This window comes from Plenodomus lingam (genome assembly GCF_022343315.1).
Source record: "Plenodomus lingam strain CAN1 chromosome Unknown contig_18, whole genome shotgun sequence".
Taxonomy (NCBI): Eukaryota; Fungi; Ascomycota; class Dothideomycetes; order Pleosporales; family Leptosphaeriaceae; genus Plenodomus; species Plenodomus lingam.
In genome coordinates this window covers 445,309-470,533 of record NW_027093935.1, presented here as the reverse complement: position 1 = coordinate 470,533, position 25,225 = coordinate 445,309, and the positions used below count along the sequence as shown (strand labels likewise).

Sequence of the window (25,225 nt, the reverse complement as noted above, 5' to 3'; positions counted from 1 at the left end):
GAGATGAAATGAGTGAGTAGCATACATTCAACATGATGCACTCGAGGGTGATTTCAGTGTCCACATACCCATGCCCTTTTCAAAGACAAGCCGTGTTTGACCCTTTACAGATTCTTCAACAGCGTCTCGTCTTCCTGCTTTTTCACCAGTGGCCAACTTTTTACACACTTGTATACTCTCCCTCACAATCTCGACATTCATTGCCCAGATCAAAGAAAAACTATCATCCTCACCACCATTACACGCGAAAAGTCAAGTGTCTCCGCCACCATTTGTCCATCTGTCTTTACGTCGTCTGCCCATTTTCCCTCGTAAAAGCCAGCGTTGACCATCCATCCCACCCAGCAATCCCATCCATCATCCACCACCAATGCCAACGAAAACAGCACCTAGACTTGATACTGAGATTACGAAATTCAATGTGGACATGATAGAGCGCAAAATCCGTTCTTTTCTTTTTCGACTTGAACTCTTGTATTTGAACCCCCGGCCCCGTCCCGCTTCTGGCTTTCGCTTCTGCTCTCCCCGCCTCACGAGGCATCAAACATGCAGACGCACATGTAGTATTTAATCCGCGTCTTTGTTTCTACAGAGGACCCGAACAGACAGGGTAAGCAACCACCATGGAGCAAAAAAAGGCAGACAGGCAGGCAGGCAAGCAAGCACAAGAGAGCATTGCTTGTCTGTACAGTGAGTGTCTTTGTACAATCTGGCCTATACTATACATTGATACGTACGCCCCAAAACAGCCCTTGGAATGCCCAAGTGCAGCACGAAAGAAAGTAGGGCCAAAATAGTGAGAGGCAACGAATGCCGCACAATCGACTCAAAGGGCGGGGCGAGGGGGCGGAGATGGAGCGGGAAAGACCCTGGAGGCCGTGCTATCTACATACGCTGTAGGCCAAGGATCTGACATTGCAAAACGGCTAGGGACTGATGGTTGCGACATGAAATGGTACGCACGGATTAAATGCTGTCTGTCTGCACGATTCTTTCCTCGAGAGCGTCGCCCATGTCCGACTAATACATGTTGGGTGGACCTGGGCGACCCTGCTGCTGCCTTGGCCCAGGTCCGCCGAATTGGCCATCAAACATCATCCTAGGGTCTTCTCCACGCATGCCAGGCATCGGTGGTCCGTAACCCGGTGGTGGGAAATAGCCCTGAGGCGGGCCGGGCATGCCGTTCCCAGCCGGGCCACCAGGACCACCAGGGAAGCCCATGCCACGCATATTACCCCCAGGCGGTGGGAACCCTGGCGGGTGACCTAGCGGAGTGTTGCCAGCTGAAAAGCTTGGCCCTCCAGGTCCTACTTGCTGCGGGCCTGGCCCACCGAGACCTGGAGGCTGGCGCATGGGACCTCCAAAGCCGGGCGGTGGGGCGATGTTGGTTCGCTCCTGTGGTGTGGGAGGCATGCCTTGCTGACCTCTTCCACCCATATATGGCATATCTGGGACGGGCTGGGATGGGATGCCCATATTCGTCGTCATGCGTGGATCGCCACCCGTGTTACGGCGCTGGAGACCCATGAGGGGATCGTCATGACCAGGAAAGCCCATGGGCATGCGGTTGTTCTTGACGCGCATGGCCTCCTGTTGTTGCTGTTGCATATTAAGCTGTTGTCGGAGCTCTTGCTCGCGACGGTCGTTCTCTCGGCGGAGAATTTCACCTTCATTGTACATACGAGGATCTTCCATGAAACCGGGAGGGATACCACCGCGACCTTTAGGCTGCTGTTGTGGCTGCTGTCTAGGCTGATCGAAGAATGCCATGTTATGGCTTTCCTGTGGAGTGCGATTTGCATTGTGATTGAGCATTTGGGGAGGTGTAGCCCGAGTAGGTTGTTGCATAAGGGTAAGGAGAAATTCTCGTTCACGCTGCTTCGTCGCCTGGTCCCGATTTGCGTCCTCGCGACTACGGCTGTTTAAAATGGCTGCAAGGTTTGAGTCTTGAGGAGTGTGTCTCTGCGGCGGTGGTTGATGTTGGAAATGGTCTTCTGGGTGACTGGACTCAGGTCGCGGGAGCCTGAACTGTTCGGGATGTGCGTTTTCTGGTGACATGTTATGGAAGCGAGATTGTTGTGGCATCCGCTGCTCAGGAGCAGCAGTACGTTGTGCCAGAATGCTGTCCAGAATGCTCTGCTGTTCCACAGTCCGTGGAGGCAGTCTATTGTGTTGAAGCTCTGGCGGCGGCGATTGCTGATGGAAATCCAGCGAGACACCTCCGCCATGGCGACTTCCATTTGTACTAGTTGGTATATTTGACTGCGTGGATGTTGGGCCACCGACGTTGACTTGTCCAAGCATCTGCAGAATACGCTGAAAGCCTTCCTTGTCGGCATTGGCTTCCATGACAGGAGCTGGCGAGGCTGGCTGAGGCGCAGGCGGTTGACTTGACGTGCCAGGCTCCTCTGGTTTTGCGAACATGTTCATGAAGCGTGACTTCTTGTCTGCCTTGGGCTTCGCAGAGATGACCTCCGGGGGTGCAATGTCGCCTCCTGTATCTCTGCCCCAATTTCCGAAGAGGATGCCCTGTGTAGAATCCACACCAGAGTGGCCATGTAATGGCTGCGTCAACATAGGCGGCACCGTAGCAGAGGTCGCGATGGCCCTGTCCGTGGGAGCATCTCGGGCGTCGTCCCTGTCCTCTGCTGGTGCATCCTTGGCTCGCATCTGCTCCTTCCAACGCTGAAAATCCTCTTGTGTGCGGGGCTTGATTTCTTTCTTCTCTGTCTTGGTGTCCAACCACTCTGGCTCTTCTTCGGCCCGGACATTGTTTCCCCCCCGCGTCCAGTCCCGCTCCCTGTCACGCTCTCGCTCGCGGTCTCGGTCGCGCCAGCCACCTTGTAGACCTGGCTTGGTATCCTCCTTGACCTCCTCACGGCGACCCCATCGCGGCTCTGCACGTTCGCGATTTGTACGCCGATGGGATCCCTCAGGCTCCAGCTCACCATCTGCCTTCTCGCGGGAGCGATCGCCATTGCCGTTGCGAGCAAAGCGCTCAAAGTCTTCTTGTCCTATGCTTTTGCGACCCTTGACATTCGTCCAGCCCTCACCTTCTTCTCGTGGCATGCGGCGTCCATTCGCAAAGCCCTTGTCACGAGGGCGATCGACATCACGGTCGCGCGTCCATCGCTCGTTCTTCTCACGCGGAAAGCGGTCGCCAAGATTGTCACCGTCCATGGAAATGATGCCGGCACGCTCTTTTGCGTCTCCCGCTGCCTTGGCTGCTGCACGAGAGGCAGAAGCAAAAGCTAGTTTGGGAGGACCGAGGACTGTGTCTTCGCCGGGTTCTACAAAGTATTCCGTTAGCGGCCGACACCGTACCCTCGCTCTTGACACTTACGCATGCTCTGTCGACGACCAAACTGTCCCATAGGGTTGATCAATGGGCGTGACTCATTCGTCGCACTGGTCTCTCCTTCTCGTGCACCTCGGGCGCGGCGCGCGGTGCCATTATTATTCGCCTGGACGTTGTTGCCCTGGTCCGCGGGGACCTCCATCCATTGTGAGATTTCAGGCAGGCCATCTGGCTTCTTTACCAACGGCGACTCCTTGAGAGCCAACAATTGGTCCTCAGAATAGACGGGACCTCTCATGCTCACAGGCCAGATGGGCGTGCGGGCAACCACTGTATGTGGGAGGTGATGGGCTGTAATGAAGTGCGAGCGGGAAGTGTCGAACGTCTTCTAGTTCCTCAGCGAGAGACGCGATAGGGGAAGGCGACAATGAAGCAAGGCTGGAGAAAAGCGTGGCTGTACGGGCACGATAGAGGGGCAGGTTTGCAGACAGTCGTGTGGAGAGCAGTAGAGTGCCCGTGGCGAGAGTAAGCTGGTTGCTTGTGTTGGTATAAATGTATGTGGGCGGGGGAGGGAGGGAGGGTGAATTGATATGCGAGCGTGTGTGGGAGCAATAGGATCGTGTGGCCTACAAGCGTGCAAGTGATGTCGGTCGCGGTACTCGAGGGGTTCAGGTGGGATGCAACGTGGATGGGGAGCACACACCCCTGCTGGGTAGCGGCGTTGAAAAGCGGAGAAGCAGGTGCTCGGCCAGGTGCCGATGGCGGCTGTGAATGTCGTTCGAGCGAGCAGGTGCTCGGTGTATGGTATTGGATGTGCTTTGGTCAATGTGTAAATAATAGCGGGCGGTTGTAGTTGTTGTGCAATGTCTCAGGGTTGGCGTATGTTAGCTGGTGTTGCTGTATGCGCAGTCCGCTGTTGCCAAGCAAGCACACACATTGCGGAACAAAGTAGATGCGTCATTAGCATGTGACCTGTCTCCTCTCTCTCGTTTCTCACCCCGACACTACCTTCACACACACACGCACATACACACGCACACAGAATTGGGACTCTCTGTTCTATCTTTCAGAGGAGCAAGGGGCATTTTGAGTAACTTGACATGCCTATAATATGGAACTTGTAGAATGCTTCATACATATATTTCAGTAGTCGGCCTCAAAAGTCACCTGCGGGTGTCATCCATTCATCAACCGTACATGCGAATAACAATGCAATGGGAACAACACCTGATGGAAAGCATACAAAGGCCAGTAGTAGTGTTCTTATCAAAGGCAGAGCCAAAGCGGATTTTATTATTGCTAGGAATCAGTTCTCGATCATGCACTACTTCGGCTCAGCGACGCCACAGTCTCTTTCATCGCACCACTGCTCCATTGCGCCACCTTGTCTTGGTCACATGTCTCGTAGACACGCGAGGCAAGCACCCGAAGGGCTCGATGACGAGAGTCGTGGCCATCGAGCATGATCTGTATCCATGACATCAGCCCACACCTGGTGATAAGCGTAGTACTGCCTCCGACGTGCGTAGCTCGAAGTAAAAGTCGCACAATCTTCTCTTTGGCTGCCACAGCGCAGGATCTTGAGCTATAGTGGCTGAGCAGTTGCTCAAAGACGTTACTCCTGCGAAAGAGCTCCATGTCTGTTGACGTTCGAAGCGAGTCAAGCAGGTAGTCGAGATACCACTCCACCTCTGCATGATAGGCGCCGTCGTCGTTGGGCTCGGTGGCCACGATGCGGTGCCAAAAGTATCGCAAGAGAGAATGAACATCCCATGACGGAGACGCAGTCAGGAACCTATTGATGATGCTGAACAGTGGAAGAGTCGGATCGGCCACGATACTGGCGCAGCGGGCTGCCAGTGCCCCGCCCACGTATGGAAATGGCTCCGAGCCTGTAGGATCGACTGACTCGAGTATCTCCCCGAATAGAAGGTAGAGTTGCTGCAAGTCGTGATCAACGTGACTGGTTTGTTGTTTATCCTCTGCCCTGTATTGTTCTCCCGTGTTCTGATTGGAGGTACGAAGAGTGGCCATGAGTTGCCGAAGGCTCTGGATGGCTTGAATGCGGATTTCTGCGTGCTCGGAGCACAGGCAGAGCAACAACTCTCCTATATCTCCGTCATCAATGGCTTCTGCCAAATCTTTCTTCCTCCATCGTGTTAGACCAGTGTGCCTCTTGTCTTCCTTAGGCGGCGCTTCGAGATCGACATCAGGCCGATTCTGTGCGGGCTGCTCCGGTTCAACACGAGGGACTGGGGAGCTCGTGGATCTTTCCGAACCACTAAAGTCGGCACCAGTGGCCAGCTTCAGGGCTTCTTTGGCCCTCTCTTTCCCCATTTTCCACAAAAAGGCGTCCTTCAGGACCTCCTTATATGCAGAGTTCGCCGCCTCCATCATCGTATCGCGAACACCGCTCAACAACGTCTCGTCTTCACCTATGAGCTTGAGCAAGTAGAGAAGTCTGGACAACCATTGGGCAAGAGCATCGGACGCGCTGCTTCTTTGGGCGTCACCTCCTCTGAAAGGCCATTGCTCGACAAATGTCATCAGAATAGCACTAAACGGTCCGGAATTGTCCACAGATCGCGACAAGCGCACGCACATGGTGTCTAAGTCATCGAAGTACTTGATTGGTACTTTGATGAAACGTGCACAACAATCATCAAGGAATTCGAGCACATCGTTCGAGGGTGCGTCTGATCCAGAAGTTGCACGTAAACTTGCAATGAGGGCATCCAAAGCATCAGGGGAGGTCGTTGTTTGCAGCATCTCCTGATTGTGTAATACTTCACTTAAAAGACTTTTGATGCCCCCATACGTTTCACTATCCTTAGAAGTGACCAACAGCTTAAGTAGAGTGACGAATGGTGAATGTTGGAGTGATTCTGAAGAGGTCAATCATGGTGTTGTGACAACAGTATATGGGCACTTACTTTGCTTTTGCCACCAGCGCATCGCGGGGGATAATCTTGCCATCTGAATCCAGTGTTCAAGCTCCATGACGCGGAAAGCTTTGACATCCAACGAGGATGCAGACTTCTCTGCATCTACTAGGGCGCTGCAAAGCGGAAGTGAAACGTCAAACTTTTCTTGCAAGGCAACTTGGGGTGTTACCTCGTAGTAAAAACGTAGGAGTCTTGTTATCGATTCACGCTTCATGTCTTTGACTCCAGGTTTCTTCAGTGCAAGGAAAACAGTTCGAATTGATGGACAACGTCGGCTGACCTCGGTGATTAGGCGCTTGCTTGCTTGCTCCCAATGCCTAGATGCTCTTACAGCACTAGCGTTATTCAGCTCTTGAACAACTGCCTGAAGCTTTTGGAGAGCGACAATGAGCACACGAATAGCGAAGAGCTGTACCAAGTCGGAGTTGTTATTAAGACACTTTGTGAGGACCTGCTGGTTCAGGGGTTGGGGGAGGATACTCTGAAGTAGGATAGGCACTGGAGGGGGCTGATCGCGGTAACCTTTTCTTGCACCAAAGTATTTGGGAACAGGAAGCTGAATAGTCTGGAATAAGAAAGCGGAGTATCCTATCCAGGTCGCAGTGAGTTTGGGATCGTAACTAAAGTCTCGTCGTCTGATGAAATAGTCTGCCACCAATTCAGGACATGCCTTGAAGATATCGATGACAAGTTCTTGATGCAACGTATTTGCGTATGGCCTCAGGCTCTGCGTAAACTCTGAAAGGATGATGTTGCGAATTCTACCCGTCTTGCTGTAATTTTCTGCCGCTTCGAGGCCCAAGTCATTACCGTACTCTACTGCATCGTCCATTTCGGCTTCGTCATCGTCTGGTGTTGAAGGATACATTCCGGCTGTCGGTAACATTACACCATAGGCAGGATCCGTACAGACAAAACGTAGGAATTCGTGGGCCAGTTGATCTGGTGGGCTCTGCCCTTCTGTGAGGGAGCCCTCTTCCACCTCATAGCTGTAGAGAGAGGCTATCCGTGCCAGCGTCTTACCGCTCAGTATACGGCTTTTGATGTGGCGTACGATTGTCTTGTCCTGGAACACATGGCTCTTAAAGACGTGCAGAATCTCATGTATCAGAAACGGAGGGTCTGTCCGGATGTGGTCGAAGACGGCTCGCACCACATTCGTATTCGTGACTATCTCGCTCTTGGCACGTTCGTCCTGGTACCTCAGATGCGTCAAGAGATACCTGATGGCTGTTGTACGAATGCTCGGCTTTTTGACGTGGTCGTCAGCTGATTGTTCCCGGCCCAAGTTGATGTTCCTGCCCAGGATCTTGGGTTCGAGTGTGAAGTCCCGCTTTGCGTATACAGCCCTTGCGTGTGCACCCTCGTTAAATTTTGTGAGCTCAGTCAGCAGTCGCAGTGCCGGAGCAATGACTTTCTCTTGATTTGGTGCGGCCGAAGTACTGCGAACAAAGCGACGAGCAATGGCGGGCTGCAACAGTGTTTTGGCGAGGAGGGTGCCATAGTCGAGGAAGTCTGCATGAGTGGAGAAGATTTTGAAGAGAAGGGCAAGCACGGCGGTGACCTGGGAAATGACAGCATCGTGATTCGTCTCGGCAGCGTGGTCCCAAGCCTGAGTGAGGTTCTGCAGAAAGGCCTTGTCCTTCTCATCGCGGCCACGGCCCCGGTCCTTCTGGCTGTCGAGGTATTCGCGGAGGATGGCGCGCTTCCGGGGCAAGTCGTCGTCGTCGGTCGAGTAGAGGATGGAATCGAGGAAGCGCTTAAAGAGGTTCAAGCCGGTGCGAAATTCGCTCTGGTGGCTCTGGTCGAAGAGGAGCGCCTGCTGCAACTCGCGCGCAGACGTGACTTTCTCCTCTGTGCCTCCATTGGGGTGCGGCGAGTCGCGCTCGATGCTGCCATGAGTTCGCTGGCGCTTTGCATCGCGTCCAGAGTAGGCAACACCCTTGCTGTTGGCCTCCAGAGCCGTGCGTTTCCCCATATTCCCAATGTTTGCCCAATGTTTGCTCCTTGCGCCTTTCTTGCGCAGCTCGAAAACTTCGGCGGGTTTGGAGATAATTTCGGACAGGGATGTGGATTCGAGACAATTGACATTGGGGCTAGCCTAGGTAACTTTGGAACTGGCCACGCGCTAAGCCGGGCCAACGTCACCCCTCATCTTCTTTCCATGCTTCCTTCACTCGCTCTTCACTCACTCTTCACTCACTCTTCACTCACGCTTCAATTCACCACTCTTTATTCCTATTCAGCCACTCCGCAGCTCCCCTGCGTGATTATGGCTATTTCCCTAGATATGTCTTTATGTTTATGTGATACATGCGCGCAAAGTGATTTATCCCGCCTCTCTGTCTCTGTACTTCTGCCGTCATCTCTTCTTCTCTTCTTCCCTTGTATATCATGATATATAATGCATGCGTATCCTACGCTCGTCATGTCTTCTTTTCTCCTCCCTTCATTATTTCTTAGGCCCTCCTTTGTCTTAATTTCTCTTCACTTCAGTCGTGTCATTACATTCCATAGATTCACGACGATCGCCGAGCCCTACCCACACGATGTCACCACGCAACGAAATTTGCCTCTCCTCCAGCCCGCGCGGCCTATCCTCAGCCAAGCATCAGAGTGTGTGGCATCTACTCCTATGAGTTGTCGAGAGGGCCTGGAATGATAATTTATTCCATCTGCAGCAGCAGTGCAACGAACGCGACGGCATCCGTCAAGGGAGCAACAGTACCGGAGATTCTCACTCTTCACCACCACCAAGTTGCAAAAAGAATGCCATCACTGCCATCAATCGAATGCCACCATCACGAATCGAACTTACAACGCCACCGGGGCCAAAAGAAATGGCAAAAATGACAAACTCAAGTACAAGAGGCAATTGCTAAAGCCCGGAGACCCAGCTGCTTTAAATGAGGGAGGCGAGCATGTAGGTTCAGGGTAAACAGGTGTTTACGGCAGCCTCTCGACGCAAAACCCCATTCCGCTACACTGTCTCTCTGTCTGATGAGATATTGATCAACTGTTGCTCTAATATACTAGGATAAATACAGTACAAGTGGCCAACAAAGTGATCACGGCGCAGCAGTCGCTGTAGTCAAGGTAAACGCAAGTGACTAGGCGGATATCTGAGCAAACGCAGTGCGGCGGCTGGGGTCCGCCTTCACCTCCCAACACCACATGCCAGAATCTTGCCTGCGTACCTTGACTAGATAAGGTGTTGAATTGATTCGCCTAGATCAATTTGCATGTGCTGGAAATGTCGCATCGCTCGCATCATAACATCGGCGACATTGTTGTAGGGGGAGTAGCAGTTGGGTCTAGCTAGGAAGCACCTTCGAGATACCTGCTGTTGGCAAGTTGTATTCTTAGTACACAATGGGAGCTATTGACAGAGGCTCTAACAATATCACAACCCGTATGGGGTACTAAAAGGGCTATGGGACCATGCTCGGTGGGTGTAAGGCTCGAAATCAACATGGAACCGTGGTTGGATTCTTTGCTCTGGTCGATGACTTCCAAATATCGCAATCACGCTTGCTATATCTTGTACACGAGCACGCCAAATAACTGATACACTGGGATCACGAAGTCGGGTGTGTCAGGCCATTGGTGGTGGTCTCATACATCCCTAGGTAGGATGGCCTCGCTAATACTTCGTGGTCTACAAAATAAACATCGCATGCATGCACCAAATCACAAGACCATTGTAGTTGCATTTAATAAATTTGTATCAAACATGTCAAATTGGCTGCTGATATAATACAATACCACACCAAACCCCTTCTCCACATCACCATCCCATCGACTGAAGTTGGCACGAGCTTTCCCAAAGAGAGAGAAACAGCTCGCTCCATCATATGACGTCACATGCACCACCTCACCACCCACCACCCTCTTCCTCCAACCACCCCCAAAAGTACTTCTGGACTAGTAGTATTTCCTAACGGTGCCGGTCATCCGAGACCGGCCAGCCTAACAATGTCCGAAAACATCTGCTCTCGAGCCCCATACGCGCTCGCGCTACAGGTAACCCAGCAAAGTCCTTCCCGTCTCCACAAACTTCGAAGATTGCGCCGCTAGACCTCTGGTATGACGAAATGGGTGTGCCGGCATAACCATTCATGGGTGGTGGGCGGGGGGGTTGTGTAGGATATTCATCTGCCTACTGAACATAGATAGGTAGCATGTTCTGAGATTCCATTGTCAACGTATTAATTAATTTTTTCTTAATTGCACTAGATATTTTTCGGCGAGAATGAGAATCCGGGAGAAGAAGATGAAGCCGAGGGAGGCGGATGAGGGGAGTGAAGAAGAAAGACCGCCAGCAGAAGTAGGACTTCGTGACCGTCTTGCGCATTTTACTTGGTATGTGTCAAGTGTGTCGAATGAGAATTCGTACGTATTCTGATACAAAAGTTTCGCAGGCCATGGTTCGCCGCCACCATGTCGACGGGTGCGCTCGCTGTCGTGCTGGGTAATACGCCGAATACATTTACCGGACTACGGACGATTGGAAAATGCTTCTTCATCTTCGACATTATCCTGTTCCTGCTGTTCAATGGACTGATGATGACGCGATTCATACTGGTTCCGCGCAAAATATTCGCTTCACTGCATCATCCGGTGGAAGGACTCTTCTTCGGGACGTACTGGGTGTCTATTGCTTTGATTCTAAATTGTGCTTATATCTACGGTAAGGCCGAGACTGGTGATTGGCTCAACAAGGGGCTTGAAGTTACCTTTTGGATGTACTGTGCAGCCGCTTTCATCGTGGGCGTTGCCCAGTATGCCATGTTCTTTCACCTGGAGCGACTGAGCGTTGTGGACGCGGTCCCGGCTTGGATATTTCCCGTAAGACTGTTCGAAACACCACATGTGGTGGATGCGACTGACTTTGCGCGACTAGATCTACCCACTCTTGGTCGTCGGAACACTGGCAGGAACTATACTACCCGGACAGTCAGAAGACGCAAGCTGGAAGATGTTTGTCGGTGGTGTCTTCTTCCAGGGTCTTGCCTGGCTCGTCTCCTTTCTCATCTATGGCATCTACATACAGCGACTCATGACCAGCAATCTGCCGTCACCGAGTGTGCGGCCTGGCATGTTCGTATCCGTCGGGCCCGCTGGTAAGTCCTGGGCACTACAGTGAAGCTCCGACCTGGCCCAGACGCCTGACATCTACAGGTTATACTGCAGCAGGAATGATCTCGCTCGCCAACCAAGCGCCCACCCTCATATCAGCAAACTACTGGACAGATACCACGGTCCCAGATGGAGAAATCGTCCGCATAATCGGTATCATGACTGGCCTCTTCATCATCCTCTTCGCATACTGGTTCTTCTTCATCACCGCCATTGTCGTCTTGGCCGGCATCGGTAGGATGAGCTTCTCGCTCAACTGGTGGGCTTTTATCTTTCCAAACGCGGGACTCACGCTGGCGACGATACAAGCTGCAAAGGTACTCAATAGCGAAGGTATGAAAGGTATAGCTAGCGCCTTGACGATATTGTTGGTCGTCATGTGGCTGATTACTGCTGTCTTCTGCATTCGCGCGGTCTATCGGGGGGATGTGCTCTGGCCCGGTAAAGACGAGGACAAGTCTATGGAGAGACTTGCTTGGGGTTGGAGAGGAAACATGGGTAATCCAGAGGCGCGTAAAATCATCCAGAGGATCAGTTCTCCAGCTTAAGTCAGCGCCACGTTGTTTCCTTGGTTTACCTTAGGATTCGTCGTAGACAGGCAAGACGTTTGTAGTAACGTTCAGTGCATGTCAACCCATGTGTGAAGTGTGAATTCTCGGTTCCATTGGGCGACGCTATCTGACCTTTCTTTTGAGCCACGCAGAGTAAGCAAGCAAGCAAAAGATTTCTCTTATAGGTACAGGATGATCAAAAGCACGATCGTTGAGCAAGGTGCAGTCTTCGATCGAAACAAGTAGCGCAGATCGCGGAGGGGAGGATAGGGATAAATATACAAGTAGGTACATACTGGTACTACAATACTGTGTTATACTCTCGGGCTCGGCGGTTTCAATATAGATTGTGGGGAACATTGGCGGTGACTTGGGTGAAGATCGGTCTTGGGTCCACAGGTGGTGGGCGGCGTGGCTGGGCACATGACCTCGCGTGGCCTCTGGCGGAATGCTTGGATCCAAGAGTTCCCGCCTGCATCAGAGAGAAGAATTTTGCTCGTGCCCATGTCCATCAAGGCTTCTAGACCTCTTCTGTTTCGGACTCGAAGCTGTGATGGTGGGTACGGAACTTGGCAGCGTAGATGGCATGTCTGGGCAGGCCGTGATAGCGTGAGTAGGGAGGTCTTGTGTGGTACACGTTACCAATCGATATCATCGTGATCTTGGGTGATACGATGCGTTACGGACAGAGTTACCTAGCAGCCAGTCTATCATCGTGATCGGTGTCCTCTTAAACCTTCTGACTGTGTTGTTGTCATCTTCGCGGACCGAGACTATGCAGTTTCTTCGGCGGTCGTGGGGGAAAGGCCTTGGGATAGGTTGCACAAAGGGTTGCTAGGAAGCAGTACCGGCCCACCATCGATCGTCATTCCAACGTCAAAGTAGGTAGCGGTGCCCCTCACCACCAAATTTTCCCATCACCACCTCCTCCTCCTCCTCCTCCTCGGCAAAGTGCTGTCTGCTTGCGGCTTGCAGTCATGCTTTGATACGTTTGAACTGATTCACGACATGTTCGAGTCTGTGCTTGCTCCGACGACAAGTGCGAACGGCCGTCCCCAGAGGCACCGGACAGGTCGTAGCACCGTATTTGTAAAATTGTACACAGGCGGCGGTTCTACTCACCCGAATCGCTGACCAAGTTGTCGTTTTGCTGCAGTCCATCACCAACTACCCTGCGGTCACCCTGGTAATGGTCGCACACAACTTCAGCAGAAACAAAAGTCTGGACCCCGCGACCGGCCGCAATAGCCATCAGTCTTGCACATCGGTTGGTCTTTGCCATCCTTGGCCGCTGGCGGAGAGGAACTGGTGCGGGGCTATTCGTCGCATCGGACGCATCAGAGGACGTATCGCCGTGTCCGGGGACGGAAGAAGCGGCACAATCGGGTCAACTTGCCACGCGTAATGCACGATTGAAGGCACAAGGAGACCGGCGCTGGCCAGGCAATAAAGCGCGTTGGCGAACCATTGTTGGCTGACTTGGCTGCTGGCGCACTGTGATTCGTTCATGGCTGGATTGCGGGCGTTGCTGGTCGCTTGTCTTGTCGGGGTAAAAGGGTTTTGGCGCGGTGCTTGGGTGGGCTTACGGTGGAGCATGGGGGTTTCCCACTCGCATGATATGGGCATTCCCCAGGCCTTGGGACTTCGTCTAGAGGCAGTATATAGGCAAGGCGTTCCCCACATGAAGGAGAGAGGCAGATATCACAGCATTCCCATTTGAGACGACAACATACATCACGTTACTACCATCTCATCCTCATTCTCAGACTTGATTTACATCGTATCAACATCTCCAAGACGCCTTCACTACTACAGTACCTTCTATCACCAAAGACCATGTCTTCGCCAACAACCCAATACGTCTACATTCCCAACCTGGTCGGAAGGCAAATGCTTCGCATCCCTCTCGACGAGGTCGAGGCAGAGGGCCAAATTACCCTCTCCTCTGACTGCTCCACCATGAACAACACCACATCCTCCACCTACTCTCGCGGGTCATCACCGTCTCCGAGCCTCCAGAGCGTCGAGAGCGTCCAATCAAACGAGTGATGATCTATCCACTCAAACACGGGTTACGCAATTCAGGGAGAGAGAGAGAGCAACCTTTGGAACATGAAACACTCCTCTCTCCTCTCAGTTTGTCAGATATCCACCACGAAACAAAACATGTCTAGAGTATTCGATGGATCTTCCTAACCATGGGGTCCCTCCCCACCCAACCGCCAAGCACATGTCGAGCCGGGCCGAGCATACCATCTTTCTTTCCTTTCACGAACCTTGACATCATCACGACGCAACGAACAAACCCCAGACTCGGGTTTCAGACCAAGAACAAGCCGCAACACGCACCGTGTTTCCCCTTGACTTTGAGTTTGAGTTTGAGACGCACAGAGACAGGGAGAGGGAGACTGTGTGTAGAGTGTGAGAAATTGAGAGAGAAGATCAGCAGCGTGAAAAAGTTTTCAACAGAGTACCAGGGATGAGCAAGATTTTTTCTTCTTCGCTTGCTTCGTTGCAAAAGGGCAAACTTGGGAAAGGGAAACAGAAGTGGCGATCATCGTGCAAGTACCGCAGTACGCAAAGCGCAGAGACGCAACGGGGCATTGAGGAACATGGAGGCTTGGCGGGTGTGGGGTTGAGGCCGGGGGTGACTCTTTTTTCTTTTTTTTTCTTGACGATGATCTTGGATACCTTTGTGATGGGGTAGAGTACCGTAGACTTTTATTTTATAATGATACGATGTTTATCACGTCATGATGCGTGGGGTGTCTGATGGCACGTGTCTGAATGTCTTTGTTCGCATTCTCGGGATTCGGGGAGTCGGGGACAAAGTAACCCTAAGCCATGTCTAGGAGTACCGGTATAGAGTAGTGTCTCGCCCATCCCAAAGATAGAACTCACACAAACTGGTGCACTAACAACCATAGTGATACCAAGTATGTAGGTATCTGCAGTACTGCAGACTCGCCGTGGATAGTGTGGAATAGGAAACTCCTCCTTGTAAGCAGGCCATACATGGATTGCGTGGGTTTTGGTCGACGTGAGGTGGTCGTAGGCAGATGAAAGTGGTGATTGCAGTCAAGGCAGTGTGTAGCGTACTCCAGTGAGCAACTCTAGAGTATAGCAGCTTGTCCTGGGGGTTTGTGACGACGAGGCTGAAGATGGGTGGAGGGCTGGGCTGGGCAATAAAAACAAGCCTTTGCGAGGATCGATCTGATTCGCGCACGGGCTACAATGAGCGCGCAAACGAATACGAGCTGGGAGGGCGGGCGGGAGCTAAGAATAGCGACAGGCTGTCCACCGTTCTACTACTAGGACCAGATGAGTTGTTTGTCTTTCCTATTTGCATTTGCCATTACCGTTACTGCGGTTAGTGGCCATTTTGATTCCACTTCCATTCGCCTCTTTTGATGAGGCAGCGGTTGCATGATCCTTTGTACCTAGGTTAGCTGTCCCTACCTAGCTTGCTTGGAAAGCAGCCATCAGCCGAGTGATCCGGACAACAGGAGTGCCAGGCCCCATCTTCGTTTTGTCTTCTTGCTGTGTCTGTTCAATGTTGCACGTCAGGACTCAGGTGCACACCGAGGGGAGCCTGGCTTGTCTTTTCGCGGGTACCTATGCCGGCGGATGTACAACGCCAGAAGGGCTCATGATACCGGCACCCACCCATGATGCGGCTGCATTGGCAACCCAGCATGGCTTTACGCTATCAACCCTACCGTACGCCTACCGAACAAGCTTTGATTGCTGCTGCTACTCTGACTCTGTGCCATGGAAAAGGCCAACACAGGCGCCCGCCCCTGTACTGCCGGCTTCTTTCAACTCCAGCACCCATCTCTACATAGCCTGGGCATACGAAGCGCCACTAAGCAGCGCGCAAAGCTTCAAGGCCAAAGCGGGCTCCTCAGGGGCATGTCTGCTGGCGTGCAAGTGTTGCCCATGGATGAATCATGACTCTCAAGCTGACGCGTTATCGGAGGCTGAAGACGGATCTACCCTTGCGACCTGTCCACCTATAGTCTTTTGCTTCTGGGCGCGCGTGTTTCGGACGGGGTCGCTGTCGCACTTGGTCGCAACTTTGGCAGTGCCAGACGGCGGTGATGTCACAATAGGCGTAACAGCCGTGCCAGTCTCCGCCAAGTTACCCTGCTTCACTACTCTCCGCCTGTCTCCATCCATCTCCACTGATTCCTTCGCCAACAACCCTCACCAGCCTGCCGTGGCGCCGCCCAACAAAAGGTGACGCAAGTGCGACAAATCAGCTGTAAATTGTACGTACTCCAGCTACTACTCTACCGTACTTCCTACCTACCTACCTACCTACCTAGCCTCCACTGCCCTGCCTAGCCTAGCCCTCCCCCTTCATCGTCGACCGCTAACTCACCAACACAGTAAGAGAGTCCATACTTGCTACTACTACCACTGCTACTACTACTTCTACTACTACTCACTCCTCCCCCCGCCCCTGGGTTAACTTGCTCCCTTTTTGGCTGTTAACCATTCCGCTCGCTGGATACCTACTACACCACCTACATACAACCACATTGCCACGCCACCTACCCTCGCTTGTAGTCTCGGTCTCCGATTAGTTGTTGCGAGTACTACTAGCCCAGCTGCATTCCTGCCATCCGTGTTTTTTTTTTGTCTCCTCTGGTTTGGCCCAAACAGCCATCAGAATATTCCCTGACCGCGGCTCACGTACATCGCCGAGTGGCCTAGCCATATCTATTTCCGCAATCACGACCATGTTCCTCCCCTCGTTACGCACCCAGAGTATCGCCATCCTCTCCCTATCCCAGCTGCAACATGCCATAGCACAATCCATCTCCATATCCCCTGGAACCACGGCTCCTGATAGCGCATCCGACTACATCAACCCGTCCTTTGCAGGCTTTGGCATTGAGCCCTCCAATCTATTTTCCTTCACAGGCGACGATGTGCCAAATCAATTTTCCGTGCAATTACTGCAGAATCTGGCAGATTACTCGGGCGCCCCCGCGCACATCCGGTTAGGAGGCAACACCCAAGACTACATGGTGTGGAACGAGACCAACACCAGGATAGCATGGACGCCCAACAGAAACTCCCAGGCACAGGGCGCCATCGCAGCCGACTCCATCATCATCGGTCCCGGCTACTTCACCGCGCTCGACAGGTTCCCCAAAGAAACACCCGTCACCTTTGGCCTGAACATGGCCTACATGGCCGACGACTGGGAAGAACGGATTGTGGCTTTGGCGCAGGGCGCCGTCAGTGGCATCAAGAATGTGAAACTGTATTCGTTCGAGGTTGGCAACGAGCCAGACTTGTGGCTGCAAAATTCCTTCCGTACCGCACCCTGGAACGGACAGACGTACACGAATCAATGGCTTGACCGATGCGAGGTCGTCTATGAGCGCGTTTTGAAGCCTGCCGGTCTTCCGTCTGCCTTCTTCGAGCCCCCAGCTACCGCATCGACCATTGGAACGACATTTGAGATTTCACAGCTCGTGGACGATGGCATCATGGAGGGACGCAATGGCGACAATTATATGACCGTGTGGAATCAGCACGATTACTACTACTGTACGTTCACTTAAGCTCCATGCGTCCGTACACAACTAACGCTTTGTAGTCATCGGCGTTACTCCAACCCCCCTGACCCTGGACAATCTCATGGACCTCGACAGCACCAACACGCAATTCGAATACTGGGAGAAACAGGTAAAGATCGCTCTAAACACAGGTCTTCCCTACGTGTTGCGTGAGATGAGTTCCGTCGGCCCTATTGGTATGCCCGGCGTCAGCGACACGCACGGTGCCGCGCTCTGGACCCTCAACTTCTTCCTTTACGCAGCATCCATTGGCATTTCCTCTGTGCAGATGCACATGACCGACAACTCCAACGCTAGTGCATGGCAACCCATTCCCATGTATGGTCGCGACACCAGCTTTGTACGACCACAGTACTATGCCCACGCTGCCGTTGCGCAAATCATCGGCAACGGCAACGGCACCACCCAAATCTCCTCCCTCAAGACCAGTAATGTTGGCGCCGCTTACGATGGCCGCATCCGTGCCTACAGCGCCTACGCCAACGACAACCTCCAATCCATCACCATGATCAACGCAAAGCAGGCCAACTCCACCTCGGACAAGGGTACCTTTACCTTTAATCTCAACCTCGGCTCCTCAAACGCCAACAAAGACGTCTTCCTCTCCTACCTCACCGCCGATGGTGCAGAATCGCAGACCGGCGTAACGTGGAACGGCATGAGCTACGACGACGTCACCGGTCTTGCTTCTGTTGTCGACAACCAGCAAAATGTAGTCAGAGCCGACGGGCAGGGCCGTATTGCAGTTCCCGTCCGCGACTCCCAAGCCGTCGTCGCAAATATCGGCTGGCAGCTCGGTGTCAACCTCGTCCTCAAGCCCGACGGCACACAGTCTAAGAAGAGTAGTGCAGCTTCGTCATCCATGCCTGGCGCCAGCCTCGCCTTGCTCACTAGCACGCTTGTGATGGTGGCCACGTTTACCATGTTTGCCAGTGCCTGAAGGGGTTAGATGGGGGATTTTTTTTATTTTATCGACACGACTCTACTTGCATCCTACGACCTACATTCCAGCCTTTTGGCGACGACCATTTCTAGCCTTGTATTCATATACAAGATGATGTCGTTCTTCTCCTTTCCTTTGTCTCATAGCATGAGGACCACGGGCATCAGGCATCACGAACGGCGTTTTTAGCATACACTTGGATATCTGGGCATTTTCAGGCGGTTCGTTTCGGGTTCGTTTCGTCTGGGTTTGCGTGTGGGGCAGTTTTTTCTTTCTTCATTTTGCATTTCATCTAAGAACATGGGGGGTGGGGGTTTGGGTATATACGTATGTATTATGGATGGTGAGGTTTGGGGGATTGGGATGACAGAATGCCCGTGAGATCAACCAAGGCACTCCTGATGCAAAACAGACTGGGGATATCGCGACGAGCGCATAAAGAGTGTAAGTATATTGCGTAAGCGAGCGGTGGAGATAGATGAGTGAGTATATATAATATCATCACGCACGTGCATGTTTTATATACATGTATATATCATTACCATGGGCATCACAGTCACACGGCTTGAGCAATCACAGGCTGTTGATGAGTTGTGAAATTGAAGGTGACTTTTCATTCTTTGACACGAATTTACCAGGTGTCCATCTAAGCTCGCTGTCGTGCAAGTTCCCAGTCGGGATGCCCTGCTTGATGCCGTACATATCCATCTGGCCCTGCTGATGCTTATGCTGATATCTATACCGAGTCGCTTATATAAAAAAAAAAGTCCGATTTTGATGTTGCATGACCCAGCGCTTGAGCATGCTTGAAGAGAAAGCAGTCTTGATGTTTGCTTTTTTTGGTCATCTCGCGTGTATGATGTAGTAGCATGAGTGGATGCGGTCGTAAGCCGGGTGGACATTTTGTTCGCCGCCTGCCTCGCTCCCTTGCACCCTTCTCAATTTCATGAAAGCGAAACCTGCGCCACGTCGATGACGGCCTCCTGCACCGAATCATGCTTGGCATGTTTTCCCGTACCCACAGTGCAACCTCCCGGTACAGCCGCAGCTTCCATCCCCTCTGGCTCCTCTGGCAAGGGCGTCGCAGCAGCCTCCATCAGCCTCATGTGGTCCAGCTGGTCGAAGTAGTGGGATTCCAGCTGATCGCGGCGTCGCTCGCCTTCGTGGCGCTTCTCCTCTTGGTCCCGGAGGAGTTTGCAGTAGCTGTCGGAGAAGGGGCGGGCCTCGCAGGGCCAGTGGAAGACGCGGGCGCAATCGAGATAGATGCGTGGGTCGTTTGTGATGTATGGGCGAGGAATGCCGGGGACTTGGATGATGTAGGGCATGGTTGTTATTGTTGTTGGTGGTGAGAGAGGTGATGCTAAAGACGTGTGTGTAGTGATTGTGATATGGATCTTGTGAAGAGTGGAGGGGTGTAATGTTGATGGGTGGTGGAGTTGTTGCGAGTAGCGCTTGAATGATGTGGTGGTGAGTGATAGAGAGAGAGGAAGAGAGGAAGAGAGTGGGAGAGAGAAATCCGAAAAAAGATACCGGCGAATGTTTTCAGAATAATGCAGAGCTTGGATCAGTGGGCTACAGGGTAGAGTCACGATAGCTGGACACGTGTGGAAGCTGGTTGGCTTAGCAGGTTTGGTCAGTGGTAGATGTTGGTGAGGCGGCGGTGAAGGGAGGGCTGGCTGGATGCTCCGGAACGCGTCGAGTTATGCAGGAACAGGAACGTCGTGGATGCAATCATGGTGTAACACCCGATTTACAGAATGCCCCGGAATAATATACATGGAGCGTGTCAGCACCGGGGGATCCCCACGATGCCGAAATGGGGCGGGGGCGTCGTCCATGTTTGATACACAGGTGACACACAAGACGGACAAGACTCGCTATCCTGATTAGTTTTCACTTTCTACCAACTAGAGTAGGTATCTGGTATCTGGTATGTACTAGGTATAAGGTGCCCCAAGGGGAAAGGCTGGTGGACGTTGGATGAGGCTCAACTGGCTCGCTGTCTGCCGAGTGTGGGGGGGGATGATTGTCTCGACTTCTCTTCTTCTTCTTCTTCTTCTTCTTCTTCTTCTTCTCCCCCACAATGTGGAAATGACTCAATTCCGCAGAGAGGTACCTAACCTTTGCAGGGCTTACATAAGCCAAGCCAACTTCACCCCTCCAAAGCTCTGGGTGCAAATGCACACTAAGATAACATACTCACTCCGCTATGAACTGATCCTCATGTACAAATCCATTCGAGCTACTACAACGAGACGATCGCTGCTGTTCATCTAAAAGAGAAGAAGAAAGAAAAAGGCAAAAAAAAATAGCCTCCCCTCATAACCCACAGTCTCCCGCCATGAGCGCCAACACTGGTACCGACTCCACTCCGTCCTCGGATTTCGACGTCGTCACGGCATACCGACGAATCCTTCGCGATGATGCCGAGCTCACCATGCCCGTGGCCGCCATAGAAGCACTGGTCGAGGCGATTGCGCAGAGCTCCGTATCCACCGTGGCCGAAACCCTGGCCCTGCTCGAACGCCATACCGCCGCCCTCAAGGCCTCGATTGCGAATCCCATCTCTCTGTCTGCTGGCACCGACCTCTTCCAGCGCTATCTCATCACCACCCTCAACCGCCCCGCCAGCCTGAACCTCGGCCCCGACGACGACTTTCGCGCAATTCGCAACCACCTACTCTCCAATGGCAAGCTCTTCGTCGAGCGCGCCAAGCAGAGCAGAGAAAAGATTGCCAGCTTCGGCAAGCATTTCATCCGTGACGGTGCCACCGTGCTGACCAACGGCGGCTCGCGTGTCGTCGGCGCACTCCTGCGCCGTGCAGCTGAATCGAGCACTCTTCGCTTCAATGTCGTCTACGTCCTGCCTTCCTCTGCCTCGTCTGACTCTCACGAGGGCCACCAGATCGTCGCCGACTTGCGCGAGCATAACGTGCCCGTGGCCACTATTCCAGACTCGGCCGTCGCATACTCCCTAGGCAAAGTGGACATGGTCATTGTCGGGGCTGAGGGCGTGGTGGAAAATGGTGGCATCATCTCGCGTCTCGGTACATACCAGCTGGGTGTATTGGCCAAGAGCAAAGGAAAGCCTTTTTATGTCGTCGCAGAGAGCCACAAGTTCGTCCGCTTGTATCCCCTCAGCCAGTTTGACCTTCCCATCAAGCAAAATATACTCGATTTCAAAACAGCCAATGATACTAGGAGCAAGGAAGACGGTCCGCAGAAAGAGGACGAGCAGAAGAACCCGTTCGACGAGGCCATCGCAGACATGACTGCCAAAAAGTCGTCTTATGATGGAGAGGGCCTCGAAGCACATGATGGAGTAGACTTCACCGTAGGCTTCCCATCTTTGACTGCAGAAACTATACACTAACACACTTTAGCCTCCCGACCTGATCTCAGGCATCATCACAGAGTCTGGTGTTTTGACTCCTTCTGCAGTCTCTGAGGAGCTCATCAAGATATGGTTTTGAAGCCCCTAAGCCTTCTCTCTGTCCACATCTCTGAATATCCTTATCCGTCCCAGAGACCCGTTGAGTTGGCCGTACGAGCCTCCCACCGTCTACTCACACCTGATAGGCGCTTCGATGTCGCTGATTTATGGCCTAATTCCTCACGCAATCGCCGTGTCCGGCGAAAAATGTCCGACCAACAGCGTAGGCTTGCAGTCTGACGTAAGTCTGGGCTATACAGTCAGCTTCTGACGTTGTCGATTCGATAACAGCGCAACAATCGAATGGGTCGTGCAAAGGGAAAACGTGACTTGAAGGTGGCTTCTTAAAGCCCCACGAGGGGGTCTGATGTTACAAAATCCTGCATGATAGCGAGGGAATTCAATCAAGACTAAGACAGCCGGCATGGACTGTCCCAACGATTCAATTCTGGCCTTTCACATAACCAATGTCTCTCATGTGACACGTCACCCAACTTGACAGTGTGATTGCACCACTGCCCTCCCTCCTTCTTCGCAGTCTCCTCAACCCCCACCACGCCAACAATCTCACCACAGATTCCCACCCCTAGAGAAAACATGCCCTACCTCATCCGTCCACCTCCAACATCCGTCCAAACCAACAGCTCGCTCCCCACACACATACTACAAACTTTTGAGGCCAAATCGTCAACCTTACTTAACAATCTCCACGCCTGGGGCTGGAGCATCACCCACCACCAATCCAGCGACGAAACCTACCTCTCCGCCCTCCAAGCAATGGAAAGAGCACTCAAAAAGCGAAGACGACGCACGCAGATGATCTACAGCGTTATCGTGGGAGAAGCCGCGCCGCCTTCATTAAGGGCAGCCTTCGAGGCGGAAGCGAAGGCGATGGGGATGGGGAAGTTGTACGGCGTTGAGGATAAGGATGGAGACGAAGCTATCAGCGATGATCAAGAACAGCAAGAAACGTGTCATACAGTGGAAACAGATATGTGCAAACGACCCGGGCACAATGCTGACACTTTGAATACACCTCCTCTTCCTCCTCTCTGCTGCCCTCCCCCCACTGATCCAACCGATATATGGTATACCGCTGAACGTGGCCATCTCAGGGCCATAGCCCGGGATATTGATCAGCGGTGGAGGGTGCTACCTTTACCACTGTCACCATCAGCTAAATCACCAGTGGGCGTTCATGGGGATCATTCAAACGAGGAAGTAGGAAACAAAAAGCAGAAGAAGCTGGATAGGGTGAAGTCGCTGGCGGAAAGGTTGGAGAAGAGGGTGGTATCTGAGCAGAGGGAGACTTTGTTGATTCCGTTTTCGGTGAGGGCGGTGGGGCTTTTTTAATGGGGTTCAATTAGTGAGGGTGGACAATGAGATGATTTGGCTTGTATGATCAGAGTGTCACTTGTTTCCAGGCCATGGGCTACGACCTATCCGCCACATAGTACGAGCTATGACATGCTTGGTCAAACACCTACAATAAACCCCCGTGTAAGATTCTACCTCCCTTAACTACTGTAAACCTATCCTGTCAGGAATAAGCATGAGCAAAACATCTTTTCTCGTCCCGCAGTCTTGAGGGATTTAAGGTTTCACTAGCGCAAGTGGACATGGTTTTATACTGCTGAACTGGAATTTTGTTGGGTCTGAGGGGTTCGGCTCAGTTTCCATGGGTTCAATGCATCACTCTGGCTTTAAATTATTGTTTTTTTTTGAGGGAATGTATGACAGGTTTGCATGCATGTATGCGGTTTTAGAGCTTTTGCCGGGGGGGCTGATTGGCGCAGTACCAAGGTGAAGGTTTCTCCATTCTGAAGTAACATTTCTTGACAGATTAAGCCTGTAGGGAGAACGTTTCGTTTTCAATATTGAGATGTCTTGAAATGTTTGGTTCTGTTGATTTGGTTCGTGCAAGAGTATTATTACCAATAGTTGTAGCCAAGGGCGTTGAGTAATGATGCGGAAAATATTAGTAGACGGAGGCATTTGAGTTAAGGTTTAGCTTGCGGTAGAAGGAAAAATAACAACCATGTCATCCCACGTGTGATGAATAAAAGCGAGGAAAATTGTAAGAACTTTTCTCCCCAACCTTGCTACAAGAAAGAGTCTTAACTTGTTTTATAATTTACGTCAAACTATAAAAATACATACTCGTAGCTGTGAGTTCACCCTACTTTAGAGTTGAGAGACGCTGTGGTTTTGCAGATATTCTGCTGGAACAGCCTGAAAAGGGCAGGTTTGGCTGTGAATTAGACTTAAGGAGATAATATCTTAGACGAGACTATAGTGACTGTACTGGAGATTCTTGGTGTTCATTACTCAGGCCGAGTATATTATGTCGACATTTCCCGCCTGGAAGTCCGTCAGATGATACAATACCATATCCTAATTGTCATACCGCTCGATTACTACCAATAAATCTTTCAAACACTGCTCGACTATGGCGCAGCTAGTTAGTAATATTGACATGCACCACCACACAACAAACATAGCCTGCGTCTCCGAATCATCTCTTACCAACACATCCCAATCCTCGCACAGCGCTACATCCATACCCACTCTCCGACCCCCAAAAACCATGACCCGCTCCAACCCCCAAATAACACACATAGTCCGCATCCCCCTCTATTACCGCACAACCTCGTACCCCACCCCCCCACCCCAAACCCACCACCCCACTACAATCGCAACCCACATCGCCCTGCGCACCCACCCCAAAACCACGCACCGTAACAACAAAATCCTCCAGGACCTGCGTGCATGGGGCTGGACCGTGCAAACCCTGCCCCCCACGGCGCCCCCGACCACGCCAAACACGACGCTCAACGCCTGGCTCGATGCCTACGGCGCCATGGCCAGACACGCGTCTTGGGACGCAGATATCTGGTGTATTTGGCAGAGGGAGCATGGGTGGAGGATTGGGCAGCGGGAGGGCGCTGCGAGGGCGCAGGCGGAGATGGGGTTGAGGCTGGGGGAACGGACGGTGCGGAGGCTGAAGAGGCTGGGGAGGTGGTTTGAGGGCGGGAGGGGGAGGGAGTGGATGGAGGGCGAGTTGCGGCGTGCGGAGGCGAGGCGAGAAAGGGAGAATTTGAGAAGATATGAGGGGGAAGAGAGAGAGATAAAGGAAGAGGAACAGGAAGAGGAACAGGAAGAGGAACAGGAACAGGAAGAGAAAGAGGAAGTCGGAGAGCATGATGAGTATGATGACGGAGATGGTGCCGAGGGGGTAGAGGGTACGTCCGCAAGAGGCAGTTTTGACCAGCCAGAGGAGGGCCTACACAAAGACAGGAGGGACAGTGCGATGTTTTTGTGA

The 25,225-nt window shown here is 52.4% G+C and overlaps 12 protein-coding genes across 12 annotated transcripts; 8 read left to right on the top strand and 4 right to left on the bottom strand.

Annotated features, from left to right (window-relative positions):
- Positions 1-1,020: 1,020 nt before the first annotated feature.
- IAQ61_003597 (uncharacterized protein) lies at positions 1,021-3,596 on the bottom strand (the record flags this gene model as incomplete). The annotated part of the gene is made up of 2 exons (XM_003837101.1): positions 1,021-3,290; positions 3,344-3,596. The coding sequence occupies 2 exons, from the start codon at positions 3,594-3,596 to the stop codon at positions 1,021-1,023; spliced, it is 2,523 nt and encodes an 840-aa protein (XP_003837149.1).
- An 804-nt stretch (positions 3,597-4,400) lies between these two features.
- Positions 4,401-8,306, bottom strand: IAQ61_003596 (uncharacterized protein). The gene is made up of 2 exons (XM_003837100.2): positions 6,232-8,306; positions 4,401-6,183 (listed from the first exon to the last, which is right to left on the bottom strand). The coding sequence occupies exons 1-2, from the start codon at positions 8,219-8,221 to the stop codon at positions 4,616-4,618; spliced, it is 3,558 nt and encodes a 1,185-aa protein (XP_003837148.1). The 5' UTR covers positions 8,222-8,306; the 3' UTR covers positions 4,401-4,615.
- A 454-nt stretch (positions 8,307-8,760) lies between these two features.
- On the top strand, positions 8,761-9,181 carry IAQ61_003595 (uncharacterized protein; the record flags this gene model as incomplete). The annotated part of the gene is made up of 2 exons (XM_003837099.2): positions 8,761-8,859; positions 8,925-9,181. Exons 1-2 carry the CDS (start codon positions 8,793-8,795, stop codon positions 9,179-9,181), a joined length of 324 nt encoding a protein of 107 aa, XP_003837147.1. The 5' UTR covers positions 8,761-8,792.
- A 1,314-nt stretch (positions 9,182-10,495) lies between these two features.
- On the top strand, positions 10,496-11,930 carry IAQ61_003594 (uncharacterized protein; the record flags this gene model as incomplete). Its single annotated transcript, XM_003837098.2, has 4 exons — positions 10,496-10,605; positions 10,665-11,091; positions 11,147-11,366; positions 11,425-11,930. The coding sequence occupies 4 exons, from the start codon at positions 10,496-10,498 to the stop codon at positions 11,928-11,930; spliced, it is 1,263 nt and encodes a 420-aa protein (XP_003837146.2).
- Positions 11,931-13,184: 1,254 nt separating this feature from the next.
- On the bottom strand, positions 13,185-13,529 carry IAQ61_003593 (uncharacterized protein; the record flags this gene model as incomplete). The annotated part of the gene is made up of 1 exon (XM_066096026.1): positions 13,185-13,529. The coding sequence occupies one exon, from the start codon at positions 13,527-13,529 to the stop codon at positions 13,185-13,187; it is 345 nt and encodes a 114-aa protein (XP_065953902.1).
- Positions 13,530-13,769: 240 nt separating this feature from the next.
- IAQ61_003592 (uncharacterized protein) lies at positions 13,770-13,982 on the top strand (the record flags this gene model as incomplete). Its single annotated transcript, XM_003837096.1, has 1 exon — positions 13,770-13,982. One exon carries the CDS (start codon positions 13,770-13,772, stop codon positions 13,980-13,982), a length of 213 nt encoding a protein of 70 aa, XP_003837144.1.
- Positions 13,983-15,254: 1,272 nt separating this feature from the next.
- On the top strand, positions 15,255-16,176 carry IAQ61_003591 (uncharacterized protein; the record flags this gene model as incomplete). Its single annotated transcript, XM_003837095.2, has 2 exons — positions 15,255-15,302; positions 15,397-16,176. 2 exons carry the CDS (start codon positions 15,255-15,257, stop codon positions 16,174-16,176), a joined length of 828 nt encoding a protein of 275 aa, XP_003837143.2.
- A 502-nt stretch (positions 16,177-16,678) lies between these two features.
- Positions 16,679-18,810, top strand: IAQ61_003590 (uncharacterized protein; the record flags this gene model as incomplete). The annotated part of the gene is made up of 2 exons (XM_066096025.1): positions 16,679-17,498; positions 17,548-18,810. The coding sequence occupies 2 exons, from the start codon at positions 16,679-16,681 to the stop codon at positions 18,465-18,467; spliced, it is 1,740 nt and encodes a 579-aa protein (XP_065953901.1). The 3' UTR covers positions 18,468-18,810.
- A 604-nt stretch (positions 18,811-19,414) lies between these two features.
- IAQ61_003589 (uncharacterized protein) lies at positions 19,415-19,795 on the bottom strand (the record flags this gene model as incomplete). Its single annotated transcript, XM_003837094.1, has 1 exon — positions 19,415-19,795. One exon carries the CDS (start codon positions 19,793-19,795, stop codon positions 19,415-19,417), a length of 381 nt encoding a protein of 126 aa, XP_003837142.1.
- A 1,016-nt stretch (positions 19,796-20,811) lies between these two features.
- IAQ61_003588 (uncharacterized protein) lies at positions 20,812-21,943 on the top strand (the record flags this gene model as incomplete). The annotated part of the gene is made up of 2 exons (XM_003837093.1): positions 20,812-21,804; positions 21,854-21,943. 2 exons carry the CDS (start codon positions 20,812-20,814, stop codon positions 21,941-21,943), a joined length of 1,083 nt encoding a protein of 360 aa, XP_003837141.1.
- A 557-nt stretch (positions 21,944-22,500) lies between these two features.
- IAQ61_003587 (uncharacterized protein) lies at positions 22,501-23,256 on the top strand (the record flags this gene model as incomplete). The annotated part of the gene is made up of 1 exon (XM_003837091.1): positions 22,501-23,256. One exon carries the CDS (start codon positions 22,501-22,503, stop codon positions 23,254-23,256), a length of 756 nt encoding a protein of 251 aa, XP_003837139.1.
- A 1,096-nt stretch (positions 23,257-24,352) lies between these two features.
- IAQ61_003586 (uncharacterized protein) lies at positions 24,353-25,225 on the top strand (the record flags this gene model as incomplete). The annotated part of the gene is made up of 1 exon (XM_003837090.2): positions 24,353-25,225. The coding sequence occupies one exon, from the start codon at positions 24,353-24,355 to the stop codon at positions 25,223-25,225; it is 873 nt and encodes a 290-aa protein (XP_003837138.2).

Excerpts from the sequence above, each read along its gene's own strand:
- IAQ61_003596 (XM_003837100.2), bottom strand. The coding sequence starts at position 8,221 with ATGGGGAAACGCACGGCTCTGGAGGCCAACAGCAAGGGTGTTGCCTAC. Across the intron at positions 6,184-6,231 it reads GCGCTGGTGGCAAAAGCAAA|AATCACTCCAACATTCACCA; the intron begins GTAAGTGCCCAT and ends TGACCTCTTCAG.